Source organism: Dermacentor albipictus, chromosome 2 (genome assembly GCF_038994185.2).
Source record: "Dermacentor albipictus isolate Rhodes 1998 colony chromosome 2, USDA_Dalb.pri_finalv2, whole genome shotgun sequence".
Classification (NCBI taxonomy): domain Eukaryota; kingdom Metazoa; phylum Arthropoda; class Arachnida; order Ixodida; family Ixodidae; genus Dermacentor; species Dermacentor albipictus.
Window position 1 is genome coordinate 80,583,477 of NC_091822.1, and position 18,000 is coordinate 80,601,476.

An 18,000-nucleotide genomic window follows, 5' to 3' on the forward strand; every position below is an offset into this window, starting at 1 on the left:
GTTGCGCTCGCACCGAAATAACATTTGCGAGATATGACTTGAGTCGAGTGATGACCGCGCAAGGAATGGCCGCGCTATGACGCGGCCGAAATTGCGGTAAGCGAAATGATGCACTCGTTCAGTTGAGGCACCATTTGTTGTCTCATTCCGTATGTCGCAGAGACATAGTGGTCGAGTAAGTGAACGAATGAGTAACGAGTAAGTGAACGACTAAACTCCCAATGAACGAGCGGGCGACCGCACCTTTTCTTTGCGAGTGCTCCACCGCCGCATCTTAACCTACACTCACTTTAAAGCTGACACGAATTGACACGTACGCGTCAAAGAGTTATGATGCTGTCGTTCGGCGACGAACGCGGTTTCGGGACAGCACGCACACTTTTCCTTTGTATCGCAAATCCAAAGGGCGACCGCCAGTGACGAACACAGAACAAAATAAGCAAACAAAGCTATGCACTCTAAACAAGGCTAGTTAGTAACAACAAAATACCGATAGTTGCTTTCCTAAGATGAGTTTTCACGCTCGAGCCTCAAATTTTGTCAAAATAAAGGCGTTAAATCCTAAAGGTTTTGTAATCACGTTTCCGCGCGCAGCCTCTCGTGACAGCGAATTCAAGGCTGTTGGCGCACAATATGATTAAACGCACCAAAAACGACCGCACTACTTATATAAACAAAGTACACGACGCGTAAGACTATGCTATGAGAGACTCGCAACTAGCTTGTATAGTCCAGTGGAGAATGTTGGTCTGAAGTTCTCCCTCCCAATTCGATGAATCCATGCCTTTCTTCCTAACCCGCAGCGCTTACCGGACAGTATCGATAACAGCTTCTTGTCTTAGCTGAAACTATTTTGGCATACGAAGGTACAGCAGGTTATGGTGATAAAAAATACCGTAAAGCGACGCCCCACTTGCCACAAAAGTTCAAGGCGCTCGCAAACCAAAACAACACAAAAGAGCAACAGCGCCAACATACGCTCCTCGCCACTCCGTAGACGCCTCTCAAGCGAAAATGGCGCTGCAGCGCGACCATGCGCGACTGTCATGGCACGGCCGCTAGCGGCCGTGTTCATGGCGCGAGGGCCCACGTGATGCCATTAGGCCAATGGTAACGCGGCGTCGGCCTCGACCAGAGCGCGCGAGGAGGGGGCGGCATTCTTCAAAGCATGGCGCTACTTTACGAAGTTTAATGGTCTTTAGAGCCAATCGCTGCGCCGCCTGACAACTGCATGTAGCCTTAGAAAAGGACGCAGATGAGGCGCTGCCTACGAGCTACTAGCCTGAGCCAACAAGCTGTCGTATAAAATTATGCTCCGCGTTGCTGCAATCTGCCAACCATATCGGACGGGGAGAGAGAGAAGTTTAATGGTACGAAATGCAGAGAGGTTGGCCCGAGGTATATTCCTCTAGCCAAACAGAGCATTTATTACCTGGGGGCTCGCTGTTACGGCACGCAGACCATTTTTTAAGGCGGTGCCCGTATTAGTGCACGGCTAAATAGTGTTAGTAAATCTAAGGCGGTCCCCGCATTAGTGCACGGCTAAATGTTAGCAAATCTAAACGGAACGAAACAATTGTTCCAAGACCATCGACGGCGATTATCAACGTAGGGGCGAACGAGCGAGCGACAGGCACCCCCCTCCCATTTATCTGGTTCCCCACCACTGCGCTGCGCGAGCACGCGCGCCCTTTCCCTCGGTGCCCTTGTATTGACCCCGTTTGCGGCGATCCCGTGGGCGCAGCCATGTTTGATCACGTGGTGACGCGTCCATTGCTTGCCTCAACCTCAGCGTAGTAGAGTATGGTCGAGTGGGCCGAACGGTGCTCTCTCGCTCAGGCGCCGCGTGTGGAAAAATTTTGCGAGGGCGCTGCGAGCGAATCGGATTGGGGCGGAGACGCACTTCGCAGCATATTCAACGTAATTTCGCTGCGGGCTCCGAGACCGATTGCGCGCGTACGCTCTTGTGGTAGCGCTTCATTTCCACTGCCAATTGACAGTGACACCGTTCTGCTACGTATACATATTTGAGGCATACGTGTTATACAACATGACGTCCTCAATTTTGCTGTCGTTGTCAAGTGCGTCGCCTGCTAGCGAGCGCGCCTTCGCTGCGCGGACGCCGTTTTTCTCGCAAAAAAAAAAAAAACCCGGTGTAGTATTTTTTTTATATATTTCCTTGCCTTGATGCGCCCGCGACTCTTGTCGGCGAGTATCAGTGGCAGTTTTAGCCACGTAAACTGCTATTTTAAACACTGTTTTCTAAAAGTAACGTTATTTTTGCCACAGTAGCCGCCTGTCTGCAACATGAATCTACGTGGGAAAATTTTATTGATATCGTCTCGTTTGATCAGGGACAACGATAAAAGATAACATTATAGTGAAATCAACCAGGTTTATTAACTGCGTGGCGCGAAGAGATGCAAATGACCAATGCATCAAACTATGCATTCTAGGTAAATCTAAGGGTACATAGACATGTATATCCACGACATATATGTAAGAGAGCAATTATCAAATATTCTAACGGCACTGATTGTGAAAGTGAGAAATCCTGACCGGATAAGCATGTTTCTTTTAAGAGCTGCACCAGCCCTACGTGAACGAACCGACTTTTCGAGAAAAGGAATCGCGGCAATTATTGCACTTTAATATGAACAACAGTGTTAGGGAAAATATATTGCCTACGTACTCAGACTGATTCGGGGAGACCGGGAAGTCTTCAACCATGTAATCTCCGTGGCTTGTCTGGCGATCTCCTTGAACGTGCTAGCAAGTGAAATGAAGTAGAAACACATAGTCTAATCGAATGGTATTTGCCATACAGATCGTATTCGACTAGAGAATTTATTATTAAAAATTCTCGAATGGCCGTTTCCGTTCGAATGTAACGAATAACAGCACTTTTCCTTGGAGTTCCTTGGAGAATTAACACATGGGTGATAATCGGTTCTGCTGAACAAGTTCCCAGCTGTCGTTCAAGCTTCCCGTTTTGGAGCAGCCGGTAAACCTGCTAACTTGACCCAGGCAAGCAGAAAATCCTTTCGACAATCTCACCATGTCTGCAACCCAATAAAACTGGGTGCCCAATGTGGCACCACACTTATCTTCAACGAACACAGCATACCTACAAATATGCCGTTCCTTTAAATGCGTCATTATTGTCTTTATGATCATAGTGCACCGGATAAATGAAAGCAGCCGTTTACAATACAGAAGCTGCTTAGTTGAGCGGAGGTACAGTTGAGAACGGCGTTACATTTGGGCATGAAATATAAGACAAGCGTAACATGTTTTTCGCAGAAATCAGACTCGAGGATAATAACTTTCGTTTACACCCCTAGAAGAAAGCCGAAAAAAGCCTTCATATGATTATGAGGCACCCTGTTCTCACCACCTGGCGTTCTTTAGCGTGCACCTAAACAGAAGTACACGAGTGCTTTCCGCGGTCTGGTTAGAACCCGTTATTTCGAGTTTAGCAGCGCAACGCCATATCCACTATGTAGCCAGTAATGAAGCTAGCGCGTAGCGTTTTTCTTTTGTTTTGTTTTATGCATGGACTGGACAAAAAAAAATCACACGGCTTAGGGGCTAAAGATTGGCATATATAATGGCCACTTAAAACTGTTTCCGCCACTTGAAGTCCGACATCAATAAAAGAACCCTACCAAATACTGCTCATTCTGTTAATCGAGGAAGACGGAAACGTGAATGGAATGTTGCATTTTTTTTCTATTATACTTCCCGTAAATCTGAGTACAGAGCGCCGGATGGGGCAGATATTTTGTATTTGTTTGTAACAGCAAGCAGGAAGTTTACATATGTTTTTCCGTCTGCCTTTCGCAAGACCTACTAATGGAAAAATATATGCACAAGAATACGCACGAGAGATACATGCTGCTTGAAGAACAAGAAAAATATTTGTTCTCCAAAGAGAACCGTACCATAACGGAATGAAAGCCGACGCTGCGGCAGCAATTCACGCGCAATCACCGAGCGGTGATTGAAATAAGAAATGAAATAAAAAAGAGGAAGAATGTGGTACGTATGCATAGTGTGAGCATGACGTCACATCCGTTGTTGTCGTCTGCTTCGGCCATCTTGGGGAACCTTATCAACAGGCGCGCGCATAGGCCTACATGTTCCCCTAGATGGCGCCGCCGTAGTCCGGAAGTCGCGGAGTATCCTTGAATGACGTACGTGCATACTATTCTATGTGCATACTATGTATACGGTGCGCATATATTGAAGTGTGCGCCCATTCACTCATCGACCCGTTGGCGATAGAGTGGGCTTAAGTTTCCGTGCCAGTTGGGGTAGTCGAGTTTTGACTGTGCGCGAAACTTACTATGACAGGAATCGGCGCTACTCCTTGTCATTGTTTAACGAGCGGTACTCACGCTTGCCAGCGTTCCGGGGCTGAGGCACTTTTTTTGAAGGTTAGCGACACAACACTGGCGGATGAGCAAATTTCTGTATCGTCGGGGAAAGCCGCACAGCTCGGAAGTGCCGGTGACACGTACGGGCAGTTGCAGCAGCGGTCCACGAACATGGCCACGCATATTCATTCCATTCCTTAATATGCCAGTCACTATTTTTGCATGTCAAGTACTGCACACGTCTTCATTTCACAGGGTTGAATCTAGCATGATTGGAGCAGAAAGTGTTAGCGAAAACTCAGTTGCATTTCCGACAGCTGATCGCATAGAAGCAAGGTGGTTTCGTATTCGTGCACTGAAGCCGAAGCAAACTTACTAGACGCTCACGCTACGTGCGGCGCGCCGCCGAAAGCGCCATCTCGTTTCCCTAGAAGAAACTGCTCCGCGAAAAGGCTCAATAAAGCTCGTATAAACGAATTCGAAATCAATCGCGCACTCGTAGCATGAAAAATGGGCAAGGGTCGTAATGTGCGTTGCCGAGGCGGCCGATTTTCTAAAGTAAACTTCGCCGCAAGACAGCCATGTTATACGGCAAAGCATATAAACACGGTTTTCGGTCAATTTCTCTTGAAAGACAGAACACCCTAGAACAGCATAAATATTGAAATCGGACATTGTGAGCTACCTCTGTTGCTTGAAAATGATCGCAGGGCATGCCTAAAATACGAGTCTTCGACGGGAGATCTTTAAGTGCTCTATGCATTCACCGTCCCCCAAGCTCTGCGAAGACGGACACTGAGGGCAAAGGGGTCGCTATTGGGGTAACCATGGAGGTCAGTATCCGGTGAAGGCAAATTTAAATACCTGAATACCAAAATTTTGGGTCCATAGAAATGCATTGGCGCTGGCCAGGACCTTCAATTGGGATTGAATTTACAGAAAAATTGCATTAACCGAAGTGAAATGAACGGACATCTACCGTACTTTGTTACTCCCCTTGCAAGATTTCTGCAGTAACCAGGTGTCCTACAAGCTCATATAAGTGTTGATGGAAGCTGATCACGGGAAAAACAAGTACGGTCAAAATGACAGGCTGATACATTCAGACATGCCATTGCTGCCTCTGAAGGAATTCTTCAATGCAGCAAGAGAGACAACTAGAACACACAGAAACGAGAAAACAACTCTTTATTAATTATCCAACTTCTTAAACTTTTAAATAACTGCACAATCTGTCAAAGCAGGTTCCATTGATGCATTGGCTGCAGCACTTTGCAAAACAAAATCCATGTAGGCCAACAGTCGGTTTACACGTACAAAGGAGAGACAAAGAGAATGGGGAAGGGAGACATGGAAGGAGTGAGGACAGAGCTTGTTCTGGACATTCGCACACACACGCAGAACTCTATGTACAGGCAACAATGTGACTGATCCCACATAACTTCCCCCGAAGAAAAGCAAAAACCTGCCATCTCCGCTCAAGATGCTGTGGCATAAAAATTGCAACTGGTGCGCTAAAGCAGCAGACACTACACACTAACTGGTCGATCGGTGTGCATTTTCCCAGCCTGGGAGGGCTTGATCCCCGCGGTAATATAATATTTACAGTGAAACGAAATGGTATGCATAATTGGGGCCCAGAGAGTGGAGGACCTGCTCTTCTGCTGCCTCTGTGCCACGCACGCTGCCTGAGTTGCGGTTGAGAGCAAGAGCTGTGCTTCCACCTAAACATAAGAAGACAGGAGCCATGGCCACCCCTACCCATTGCAAGGACTTGCCGCTTCCACAGCGTGCCTGCAGCTAACTGAAAAAAAGAAGAAACAAAGAAACAAACACCAACCCTGGAGCAAGGCTATAGGGCCACTGTGAGCATTTTCCCCCAAGAATGGGCTGGTGACATGCATTGGAGCGGGGCTTCACAGCCGTCTGCCTTTACATTCCACTTCACAGAAGGAATTGAAATTGGCCGGCGCACACGGTCAGAGCCACGTACGCCCCGATGGTGGTAGAAGAAGCCTAGACTTTGCAGCAGGCACAGGGCACAAGAGCTGCTGACTGCCATAACTCCCAAAGTTTGGCTGGGCTGTCAGAAAAAATGGCCGGTGAGTGTACAACCGTGGTGTAGAATAGGCTGAAGAATTGGAAGTCCCTGGCTGCCTGACTCTGGGTATGCTCGACGACTTATGTGAGGCTAAATTCTGACTGTGCATGTCGCTTGCGGGGTTCCCAGAACCCATTCTGTGGGGAGGATCGAGTCTACTGTGCACACCATGCTGACTGCTGGGTGGCCCCCCATGGAAGGGTGGCGGGCACAACTGCCTACGAACCGACTGGTTTCGATGATTACTAGTACTTGCAGGCCGGGAGTTGCATTGTCCACGATGTGGAGAGTTGAGCACCGTGGTGATCTGTTGTTTAGAGGAGGGGCGGGGCCCACTGCGTTGGCCACAGCCGTCTGCCTCGTGGTGCACTGCGTAGCACGACTGTGTGGCGCGAGCTGTTGCGAAATGCAGTGGTGACCAATGTGACACTGTGTCAGATGACTGGTGATGCTTAATGAAGGCCGATTCGTAGTGCAGGGGTGAAGGTGACACTGCATTGACTGACGCCTCATGGAGTTTGATGTCTGGCGTGTGCCCACTAGTGTGGTGGCACGCCAAGTGGCATGACTGACCACGTGTGGTTCGATACTGCGCCCGAGGCAGTGATGGCAATGAGCAAGCAGCCCCCCAAGGTCCGCGGAGCCCCCGGCAATGGTGCTGCTGGTAGCAAGCAGCAAGTTCCGGGGCCCGGACAGTGTGCGGTCAGAGGGGATGTTCCAGCCACCGGGCCACACCGCGGTTGACCAGCTCCCGGTTGATGAACACACTGGAGACGCCCTGGACACGGTACAGGTGCACAAGGGGAATACCGTTGTCGGCGTAGCCCACAATCAGTGCCTGCAGGATCTGGCCCTGTGCCAGGTCTTCAAACGTGGCGCACGCCTCGGCTGACCACACGTTGTCATCTGCACGAGGGAGAGGGGCACCACAATAAGCACACTCGGTATACTATCCCACGAGAGAGAAAGCCAGCGTGCATGACTGAGAGTTGCACTGCACTGCGTACAGTAGAACCCCGTGTACATACATTCTGGACAAAAAAAAAAAAAAAAAAAGAATGCGACAAAAAACGTATGACCCGAAGTCACTAAAAAATTCAGCGGACTCAACTATAGTTGACATCTAGGCAAGCCAAAGTGTTGCACGAATTGCTGCAGCACAAGATGCAGACAATCACATTTTGGCAATGTACTGAAACATTCTAACTGAAAAATTGTGTTTTCCAGGAACATATTGTAAAAAAAAAGTGTGGATGCATTCGGTCATTCTTCTTTTTGTTCTCGATTCAAAACGTTGACACCAGCAAACTGTACGATACAGGACTATATCAATAAGGTTCTACTGTATGTGAGCCCATATGGTGGCTGAAGTGTACAGTCAACTTCCATTATTTCAACCCCGAAAGTATGCATATATTTCTTGTGCACCTTGCACAGCTCGTTAAAATTCAAGTATTTACACATAGTGTCGATCGTCCTTACTCTCAGGCAGCACTTGGTTGCTGTCTATACTGCGCACTGAATATTCTGCATTTGTTGAATTGCTGCATTTACCAGAATCTAACGCACACCTTCTTTCGGAAAAAATGCGTCCAAAAGTTGCCTGTGCGTTACAACTGGATACGAAAGCAAAACCAAGTTTTCTATTCTGCTGAATAGGATCAAGTGCGTTCTTTCCTCCGAAACTAATGAATTAGTGACATTCTGTTTTACTGAATACAAATGCGGTCTGCACTTTAATAATGGACCTATATTTTGCGGATTTATTGTGTAGAAAGTGTTGCTTTTCAGTTTTTCTCCAAAATACAGAAGGGTTATCAGGTGCGTTACCACAATACAGATGGGTTATCGTAAGGCCAATCCGTGCAACAGACGAAAGAGCCATGCATCACAACTCAACCACTGCAAGTAGCCTTTGCCAATGGTAAAGAGCAGGCGCCGTCAACGCCGTATTAATGTGATAGCGTCAAGGGCCCCTTGTCACAGAAAATTCAGTGTCAGCATCCGCGCCCGGCGCTGGCGTCTACTTAAGCCAAATTCCAGTATATATTTAGGTAGAGTTAAACCTCAATATAACGAAGTCGGTAAAACTGGCAATTTGCTTCGCTATATCGAAATTTCATTCTATTGAAATTCGACCTTTTGTGCAAATAAGTACAGTCGCCAATTGATTTTTCTTACACGAAAAGTGGCCGCATAGTTTTCCGAATTATAGGGCAAACAAGAGAGAGATATAGAGAGAAAGAGAGGGAGAACAATTCATGTTGATAAATTTGGGAGTCTGCGACGAATGATACTGTTTCATGCCACCTACATCGACAATATCTTAACATCAGTGGTACGGATTAGGTGGAGCCAGCCATGCTTTTGCATGCACTCCACCGCCGCGGCTGATAGCGTCACCCGTACTGGGACGACGCTATCAAGAAAAGCGCCAGCAGCGGGGAGCGAAAGCTTGGTCTGCCTCTCGCTCCCACGGCTCACCGAAACTCGAGATTCAGAACACCTCCAATACTAAACATGTGGATAGATAGCTCACATTGTTCCACGCCGTCTCAGCACGCCCACTTTTCACATACAGCAGCTGCTACGCTCAGTCATGCTTACAGTCATGGGCAAACATGGCCGAGACGGACATGCCAGAAATCGAGACGTGTGCCAACCACGTGTCCACTTCCACCGTCGAAATGCCGTTTCAGGGGCCCAAAGAAATGACGAAGTAAATTTGGCGGCCCACCGGAACAGCTAGGTGAGCGCCGCAGACAGCAAGAAGATAAAGTAAGCTGCTCGCGGGCCGGACTGGTGGTGACCTTGGAGGCGTAACGAGAGGCAGGGAGCAGCGACATTGACGACACAGATGCTCTTTTTTCAGCCTGTTTCGGTTTCAAGGTGCCTGCGAAGGGGAACTAATTGCTCGCGTAGCTCCCACATGAAATCCGCTATTCAAAATTTGATCCTTGGGATAGGTAGTGTCGAGGACAGGCCCCAGGGTACTCGTTTGCTGTAGCCACCTATTGTTGATAATCAGAAAGTTAATTACCATAACTTTGCTAATTATGCACGCAATTGCGAAAATTGATTTGTACCTAGAGGCTGCCTATCCATACACTCATATGGTAAACATAATGTTACCGCGATTTATATTTTACAAATTTGGTGCAGCTATTAAAAAAAAAAAAAGAACGAAAGAAAAACGCCCTTGCACAAAAGAGGGGGCTTGCACAGAAAATGAAGGGCCTTTCATTTTCTGCACATGCCCCCTTCTGTATATATACACACACGATGTGGCAACGCAATAAAATATTGTTGGAAGTCAGCGCAGTGTGTGTAGTCTCTCGCAGTCCTTGTCCTTCGCTCTGTACATCGTTTTTGTTAGGGTGAATGCACAAATGAAAGCCCATGGCCTGCTTCTTCTACACTTTTCATTGCAGCCTGCTTGTACGCGGCACAATCACAGCATTAACAAACGCAAACAAAAGGACAACTTATCAGAAGAAGCGTGGCTTAAATTGATTTAGGAACAACCCGATTTGATATATTAAAGTGTCTGCATATGGTGCTAGGCTGTTCTCTGCAGGCAATGCCGTCACACATTTCAGAGCATTGACTATTACATCTGTGTCACAAGTAGACTTCTGATCACGACTGGGACTGATCCGGATCGAGCTTGATCTGGTTCATGTGTTGCTACACGGTTATTTGCAAACGCCATCCTGCAGGATCCAGAACTGGGCGATCGCGATTATCAGGCCCCCTTGATCGTGAGTGCAGGCTGACTTCTGTGCCCCCTAGCGCAGTATTCTGAAAATGCTAAAATTAAGCGAAGCCAGCTCAATAAAAAATTGGCTGAGCCTTAACTCTTGTAGCCCTAGTTGGCACAAGTGAAAGGTCTGTTTGGCTTAATTTTGCAAAAACCATGCACACAGTGTTTCATTAAAGTTAGGCCAGAGTCCCTCACACATGTTACACATGCTGCCAAACGGGTTGTCCATGAAGTCGCAGTGAAACCTGGCTGTCGCAGTTGCGCTTGCCGACAGCCAAAGGGTGTGGTTCGTCAAACGTTCGTTGTGGGTGCCGTCGCTTATATCCACGGCTTCATCTCCTTCACCTTGTTGCTCGTGTTACCGAACACCGGCGGCGGATGCAGTAGCTTCAATCTTGGCATGCTTCCATGCTTGGTAAGCTTCTCTATAATGTGCTAATCTGGCCTCCCTTTGCTCCGGTATTTCAGCAGGCAACTCTGCCTTTGCTTGAAGCCGTCTAGCTATACTTGCTGGAAAATTGGATTGCTCGACACCACGTGCGTCCGTCCAACTATAGATGCTGTTGTTCCCGCCAATGTGATGTAACATGTAGGGGGCGCTCATGCTACATCGAACTATAGTATTTAGCCCTTTAACCCTTGCCTAGTCCCAAGGTACGGCATTGGTGAGGCTCTGAGAGAACGCAGCTGCGACGAATCACATGGCGCAACATCACACCTGCCACACTTGCGTTCCGGCAGCTCAAGGTAATTGCGATGCGATGAATGACCTTGCATTGTAGAGCTTTCGCTCAAAAAAGATTTAAAGATCTTTTACCACCAATAATAAGCTGTAAAATTGAAATATTGTCCAAATTTACCCATATTTTGCAAATCGCAATTAGTAGCTAATAGATTATGCAGTCCTGAGAGTTGCTGATGATCAGCAGGCGATAACAACTCGATCCGGATCGTTGGACCGTGTAGCAGTGACCATTGTTGATCGTGTTCAAGAAATACGATCCGGATCGGCCCCAATCACTTTGAGAAGTGTGTGCGTAACATCTGTATTAGAGATGGTTTTAATGCAAGGTCACATACAAAAAGGAATTGGGAAATAAACAATACGTTCGTGACAAAGCAAAACACCAGCATGGAAAGGTGGCCCACCTTCAACTGGTTGCACATTGGCGAGGTAGCACTCGGATGCCTGGAAGGGCAGCATCATGAAGTCACTTCTGCAAGGAAGACAGCAACATTGCAGACATTTGTGAAATTGAACCCACTGAAATAAATGAACACTCGAAGGTTTTTCCAAATAAAACATTCGGCAAGACCTCCTTTCCTGCGTGATGAATAAGTCACAGGCACCGCCTTTTTTTTGCTTCTCTCTCTTGCGTTCGATCGAGTCACACACTGATTTCGAGTATGCTAAATTATAGACACCAGTGTTCGCGCAGCAGTTGGACGCGATGCACACTGCAGTTGTGAAAGGAAAGCAAGGGCAGATTTCAGACTATTTCAGTGCGCCTAACAGTGCACACACAGTTTAGAGGTATAAATAAACATGTTACTTTTCACCGCCTACTTTCTACAACGTCGATTTTATTTATCGCAAGTGGCAAATTTGGTTTCGGAGCTACAAAGGAGTGTTAGGCAGCTTTTTCTTTACGGCAGTCCGGTATAGCGATGATTGATTATAACAATAGGATTTTTCGTTCTTCTTGATATCATTATATGTTGATTGCACTGTTCTTGTAGACGATTACAGGGAGACTACGCATGTGATCATGCACGTGGGCTGAACTAACAGCAACACGTGCCAAGTGAAGTTCAGTTCCTCTGGCGATCAGCCACGGCAACTACAGTGAAAGCTAGTTAATTCGAACTGTACGATTTGGTCCGGCCAAGCTCCACAGAAGTCTATGTATAAAAAAGTCCGTTAATTCGAACGCGAGAAGGTTCCCTCACGGATAATTCGAACTACGCTCGCCTGGCACACGGCCAGAGAAACGCGCCTACTGCCTACACACAAGGCTGTATTGCCTCCAAAACGGAGAGAACGGCGAGAGAAGGCAAAATCGGAAAAAAATCTAAGCGACGCGGGGTCAGCCAGAAGGCAGCGGCGGCTGCCGCCTCTCCGTTCTACGTAACCTCCGAGACTTCTTGTCTGTTGCGAATCTCGGAGGCTTTGCAAATCTTGTACAGCTGCTAGTGTTGTGCGGAGATGGCACGGCAAGCGCCAAAACACAGCGAATCAAGTACGTTGCAGCTGCGCTTGCAATCAAGAACCAACGAATCAGGGCCTTCGCCACCTTCACATGTTCAGCGTCTTTGCCTCAGCAGTCTTCATCGGTTGTGCACCTCCGTTTTCAACTTGGGAGGTATCGGCCGTCGCGATTCATTGTGATGGTGTTAAGCCTCGGCTAACGTTCGTTTCGGTGGACATCGGTGGTGTGGCACAGTCGGACCCAGAGCTTCGACTTGAAGATGGCGTGTGCCGCAGGCACACGCCATCACTTTCTGACACGCCAAATTTCTTACATGCCCTTCTGCTTCCAAATCGCAGTGTACTGTTGCTCTCCTTCACTTTCGTTTGTTCGACCTTTCGTTAATTCGAACTGAAGCGGCTTCCCCTTGCGGTTCGAATTAATGAGCTTTTACTGTACTACAAATGCCCACCAAGTTTGCATCTGTGCACACCGGTATGAACAGCAGAAACCCACAAGTGCACATAAGGCCTAATACCTCCAAACTAAATCTGTAGAACATTGCTTAGCACAGTGTCGCATGTGCGATAACTGCATTTCGCAACGTGCATCGCAATGGGTGCACATAAACTAAAGCCGCTTGAGTTCAAACTGCACTGCCCATAAACAGCTGAGCAAAAGGCTCCACTGCGCGGGCGTGCAGCGACTACCTACGTGGTAAAGCCTTTTGCTGCCGCCAGTTTATTCTATTTTTCTTTTTTGTCATTCGTTCATTTGCTCCTCCTCTGCATTGTCTTCGTTGCACTTTTCTCCCATCGACGGGTGCACCTCGTTCAGAAGTGTGCTCACTACAGCGATTGTCCGTGGGATTTTCTCAAGGAATACCGCGGAAGCCACAGTATTACCAGTATTTCGTCTCGCGTGGCTGCATCGTAAGTGGTATGCCTATGCATAGAGTTCTATAGGAGGGTAAAAGGGAGTCAGAAAAGGTCACACGGTAGCAAGTTCTGCACTTTTATAAACGGTTACGTTATACTGTATTTACTAATATAATGATCACATTTTTCTGCCAAAAAATTGACGCAAATTCAGGGGTGCAATCATTACACGGGTTAAATTTACCCCATAAAGAAAAAAAATTTGTTTTCATCTCGCATTTGCTGCGGGATGACAAGTCAGGAAACAGGCGGCTGCTGCTGTAACAGTGCGGGACACCAAAACAAAAATGGCGGCTGGTGGGCAAGCTGAACGTGCCGAACTATTTGTTTTTCTTCTTGTGAGTACATTACATGCATTGAAACAGTTTCTTCCGTATCAGTAATGAATAATATTGTTAATATCGGCAAGTTTGCAGCAATAACTTAGCCATGTCTACTTTGAGGGGACAGAAACGAAGATGGGCACGCTTAGTTGCCAGTGACACAGAAACATATTATGGCGAGCATGCTGCGGAAACTATGGCATTTGTCTTCACTACTATCCTAATATGGCACTTTCCGCTAAGGGTGGGCGAATATCTTAGCTGAGTTACAAGTGTCGGTGTATAAATAAGGCACACTTCTAACATCTCAGTGTAAACGTGGCTACTATCATTGCCGCTCACGATTTGTTGCGTGCCCATGAGTGCAGAGGAGAAGAATCGAAAAGCACCTTTTTTGTTGTTGTTGACCCCAACCATTATAATGCCTACAAATATAAAGCCAGGGCAAAGTTTGGTTGTAGCTTTTTTTTTTTTGTCATGGAAGTGCGGAAAGTGAGAAAAGGAATGAAAGGGGCATCTACTTAAGAATGTTTGGTGCGTGCAGACCACTTGGTATGTCTTGAGTCGTTCACATAGCATTTGACAGCATTCAACAGATGGTAAGCGCGATCATCATTAGCTAGACTTGGCACACTTGGCACAATTACTTGCGCCCATCCACTCTGAAAATGTAGCCTGGTTTCATCTGTGCTGAAATTGTGCTACATTGGCAAAATGCGACAGGCTACCTGATCTGACGCAGCAGTGACGTTGAGAGGGTCATGTAGCCACCGTAGTCAAGGAACTTGATGTCACACTCTTCGTTCTCGTCCGAGGGCCCCACTACCAGCGCACGGAACCAGCCGCCGCACACCTGGGCTGCACAGATTATGCCCGCTGCAAGGCACAGAGGACAATCAGCAGGTCAGTGGGAAGGAAAGACCGAAGATAAACGGTTATATCGTCGACACAGCAATTCCAATATAGCCAGTATCTTCTGCATAAGCCAAATGAAAACCTGTACCCAAAATGAAATTTCAGTCAAGCCTGAACCGATAAGCAGATCATCTGGAGCGACGGGAAAATACATGTAAGCAAAATGTGGACACAGCACCTAACATGGGGTGCAAAAAGAACAACATGTCTGTGCTAAATTCTTCTATTGCTCACGACGTAAAGAAGAGCCACTACCTGGCGGGGACTGGCTGAGCCATGTCTAGTGTGGATTGCACCGTGGGTAGTCTGCTACGCCCAATGTGCTTACACGTGTGTGTACATTGTGCATAACTTTGAAGAGCATTTCTTCCATGATTGCAGCACGGCGATAAACGCTGCTATGCAATTTCTGACGAGGAGCAGAAGCCTTTAGCCCTGCGTGGTCATCTTGCGCTGTAGTAAGATCAGTGAGTGCCTATGTCGAGCGTGCGATTTCCGACTGTCACCACCCTATGTTCACCATAATCATACCAATCTTACTATCACTTTGTGCTTCGAGTAAGCAACAGAAAGACTTTTCCCTTGTTTTAAAAAAAAGATAAAGTGGCTGCAGTGATATGTGAATGCTGCATTTTAGCGACTAGTCACAACATGGTGAGGGCTCCATAATCGGCAATGCCACATAACATGAACGAGGCGGCTTGATTATCTTTCAACAAAAAAATACAGAAGAGAATCATTAACAAGCAATCAACATCGTGTCAAACTTTATATTACGATAACTGCACCATGACAATTGTGATAATTTCAAAACTCTTGCTTGTCCAGTGGTTAGGTTACACAGTGTCCTACGGTGTTCCTTTAAAGGGGGACACTGCTCCTTGTGGCGAAAAAATAGTGAAAAAATTCTATTTTCTGGAAATGAAATTTTCAATATCTACAGCTAACATTCCTTTAATTCACCAAGTTTCGAACCTCTTGGAAGAGCATTTTGTCTGCAATATCAATTCGTAACATCACTGCGAGCCGAATTCCGCACAATATATGCGGTAGAAATCGAGAAAACGGCAGTTTCATAGAGTGCTGTCATCAAAAATTGCAAAAAAATCGGGCTTCGGAAGGATCTGTAGCACCGCGGATCGCCTGGCTATCTGTTGACGCAGCACCGCCATCTTGGTATCATCGTAAAGAGGAGAGATCACAGCTAAAGATAGCCGGAGTGACGCATTTCTCTATTTCTCCACCGAAAAATAAAACAGCAAACGCAAGCGAAAAAAAGGCAAACGCGGCACTGCGACTGGGCGTAGCAGTCACGTGGAGCGCAGGGCACGCTCCTATTGGTTGTTGTAGATTTCAATTGCTGACGAACTTCTCTTGTGCGCATTTGCGCAGCAGCGAGTTACACGTTCCTATCAACGTGATTGACGATCGTGGCAGCTTACACACATTTTCTCCGATGAGCCCCAAAGGAATGAAGTTCCGAACGGCCCATGTGTATGGAAGACCATGAAAGGCGTAGAAATGAGGAAGAAAACTACTTGTAGAAGCGGATGCCGCCGAGCTTGTTGACGAGGCACGACCGGCGCACGTCGGTGGCTGGGAAAGCGCGCCCGCGTGCTATGCTGGCGATGCGACCACAGTACACCTACACAACCGCGAGTGATGATGAAGGCACGACCACAGAACGCCTACACGACCGCGAGCAATGATGAAGGCGCGACCGCAAGCGACAGTAACGTTACATCCTCATGTGGTTGAGGCAGCAACGCGACATCGGCGGAGCAGGAGTTTTCGCTTCCAATATTCAACTGCGGATTTCAGCTCCAACTCCACTAATAAAGAGCTTGCACAACGAGAGACAAGAGCAGACGTTTTGAGTGCACTGTCACCTGCCTCTGCACGACGGATGGATGCACGATGACCAAAAAGGCAACCAAGGTGCACGAAACTGCTGCAAGGACACAAAAAACTAGATCAAAATGTAAAGCAAATGGGCCCCCACAGGCAAAGGACCAGATCCCGAGCGGGTTTTAGGTGCTCAAAATAAAGATTTAAATGTTTACAACAAATGAAACTTTGAGCTCTGTTTTCTCAGCGTTCATTTTTTGTGCAGTTGCTTTCAGTGATCCCAGTGCCGTTTTACAACGAATGAAGACAAAATCATCCTTTCTTTTGCACTTAGATCCTGAAACATCGATGAGTGCAATAAAGCTGTCCGTTTTTAACTGCACCTCATAAAAGAATTTATAAAGAGTTTTTTGCAAAAGTCGTTAGTAAGACAATATGCATAGGAAAGCTGAGAAAATATTTTTATGCTCATTTTGGCATTTAAAGAATAAACCAATAGCTTTATTGCACAGAATGGGCCTTTGTGAATATGCGGATACGAAAATCTTGGCGAACTTATGTGTAATTAATTTGGGGATGACCATTAGAGGCGGCCAATTGTTGTAACTCACAAACTATAATAGATAACACAAAACTAATTTCAGTTATGATATCAGCATAATAAATTACACCTGCATACCAAATTTCACCAATTTATTTCCATAAAAAGAAAACAGAAGTTTTCATTGCCATGGCTGCACAAGTATGTTAGCTGAACCACCTGAACGCCAGCGAAACATGCGCAAAAAGCCCCAAGGAAGCATCGAAACACACATTGCTTGTCAGATTGCTCGTCAACGGCAGTTTGCACTTATTTCAGGTAAAAAACTTCTCGCACATTTTGTGCAAAAATGTGGCATTGTAGGGTGATAGAAAATTAGTTCACTGCAGTCAGCATGTTTCATTGCCATAAAAGTGGGTCAACTCATTGACAGCAAAGCTCCGGCCTTCAATGTGTGCCGCTGAGCGCCTATCTACACTAGCGCAGCTATGGCGCTGCCACGTGTAATAAACAGCGAGACAGCTTGCACTTTCGCCATCTTGCACGACGAGGGCACAAGAGCCTCTGATTGGCTGTCTGAGCAAGCGCTGCGGGTGGGCGGGCCAGGATATTTTTTTGTAGGGGGGTGTCGGCGGCTCCGAGGTAGCGCGGTCACGTAGGGAGAGCGGTTGGATGGAGCCATGCCGCCGGGTTTTCCCGTGACCGTGAGGGAAAGCCAGCTTCCGGAGGCACTTTCCGCTGCTTGATGTTCGATATATCGGGAGTTGCTACTAGTTTTATTCGATGTAAGCGTAATTTTTGCTATATATACTCATTGTAACTATACCGTGTCCAGAAATTGTTCGATATATGGAATAATTCGATGTAAACGGGTTCGATATAGTCGGGTTCGACTGTAGTTTGATCTCGCTGTGAATACTCACAACTTTTTTTAGCTATGAAGCAAAGCGAGAATGAAGGCTATGGAACCGTAATGCGCCTGTGTGCAGCACCGTTGATGAAA

The 18,000-nt window shown here is 46.9% G+C and overlaps 1 protein-coding gene across 6 annotated transcripts in view; it reads right to left on the reverse strand.

Annotated features, from left to right (window-relative positions):
- Nucleotides 1-5,550: 5,550 nt before the first annotated feature.
- The window catches only part of LOC135896089 (A-kinase anchor protein 1, mitochondrial-like), a 130,512-nt gene continuing 118,062 nt past the window's right edge, over nt 5,551-18,000 (reverse strand). For all 6 annotated transcript variants that reach the window (XM_065424420.1, XM_065424421.1, XM_065424424.1 and 3 more), the window contains 3 exons: nt 14,422-14,569; nt 11,393-11,460; nt 5,551-7,386 (listed from right to left, as the gene is read on the reverse strand). In XM_065424420.1, coding sequence (XP_065280492.1) covers nt 7,184-7,386; nt 11,393-11,460; nt 14,422-14,569 — 419 coding nt within the window. In that variant the 3' untranslated portion in view covers nt 5,551-7,183. The remainder of the gene's footprint in view (nt 7,387-11,392; nt 11,461-14,421; nt 14,570-18,000) is intronic.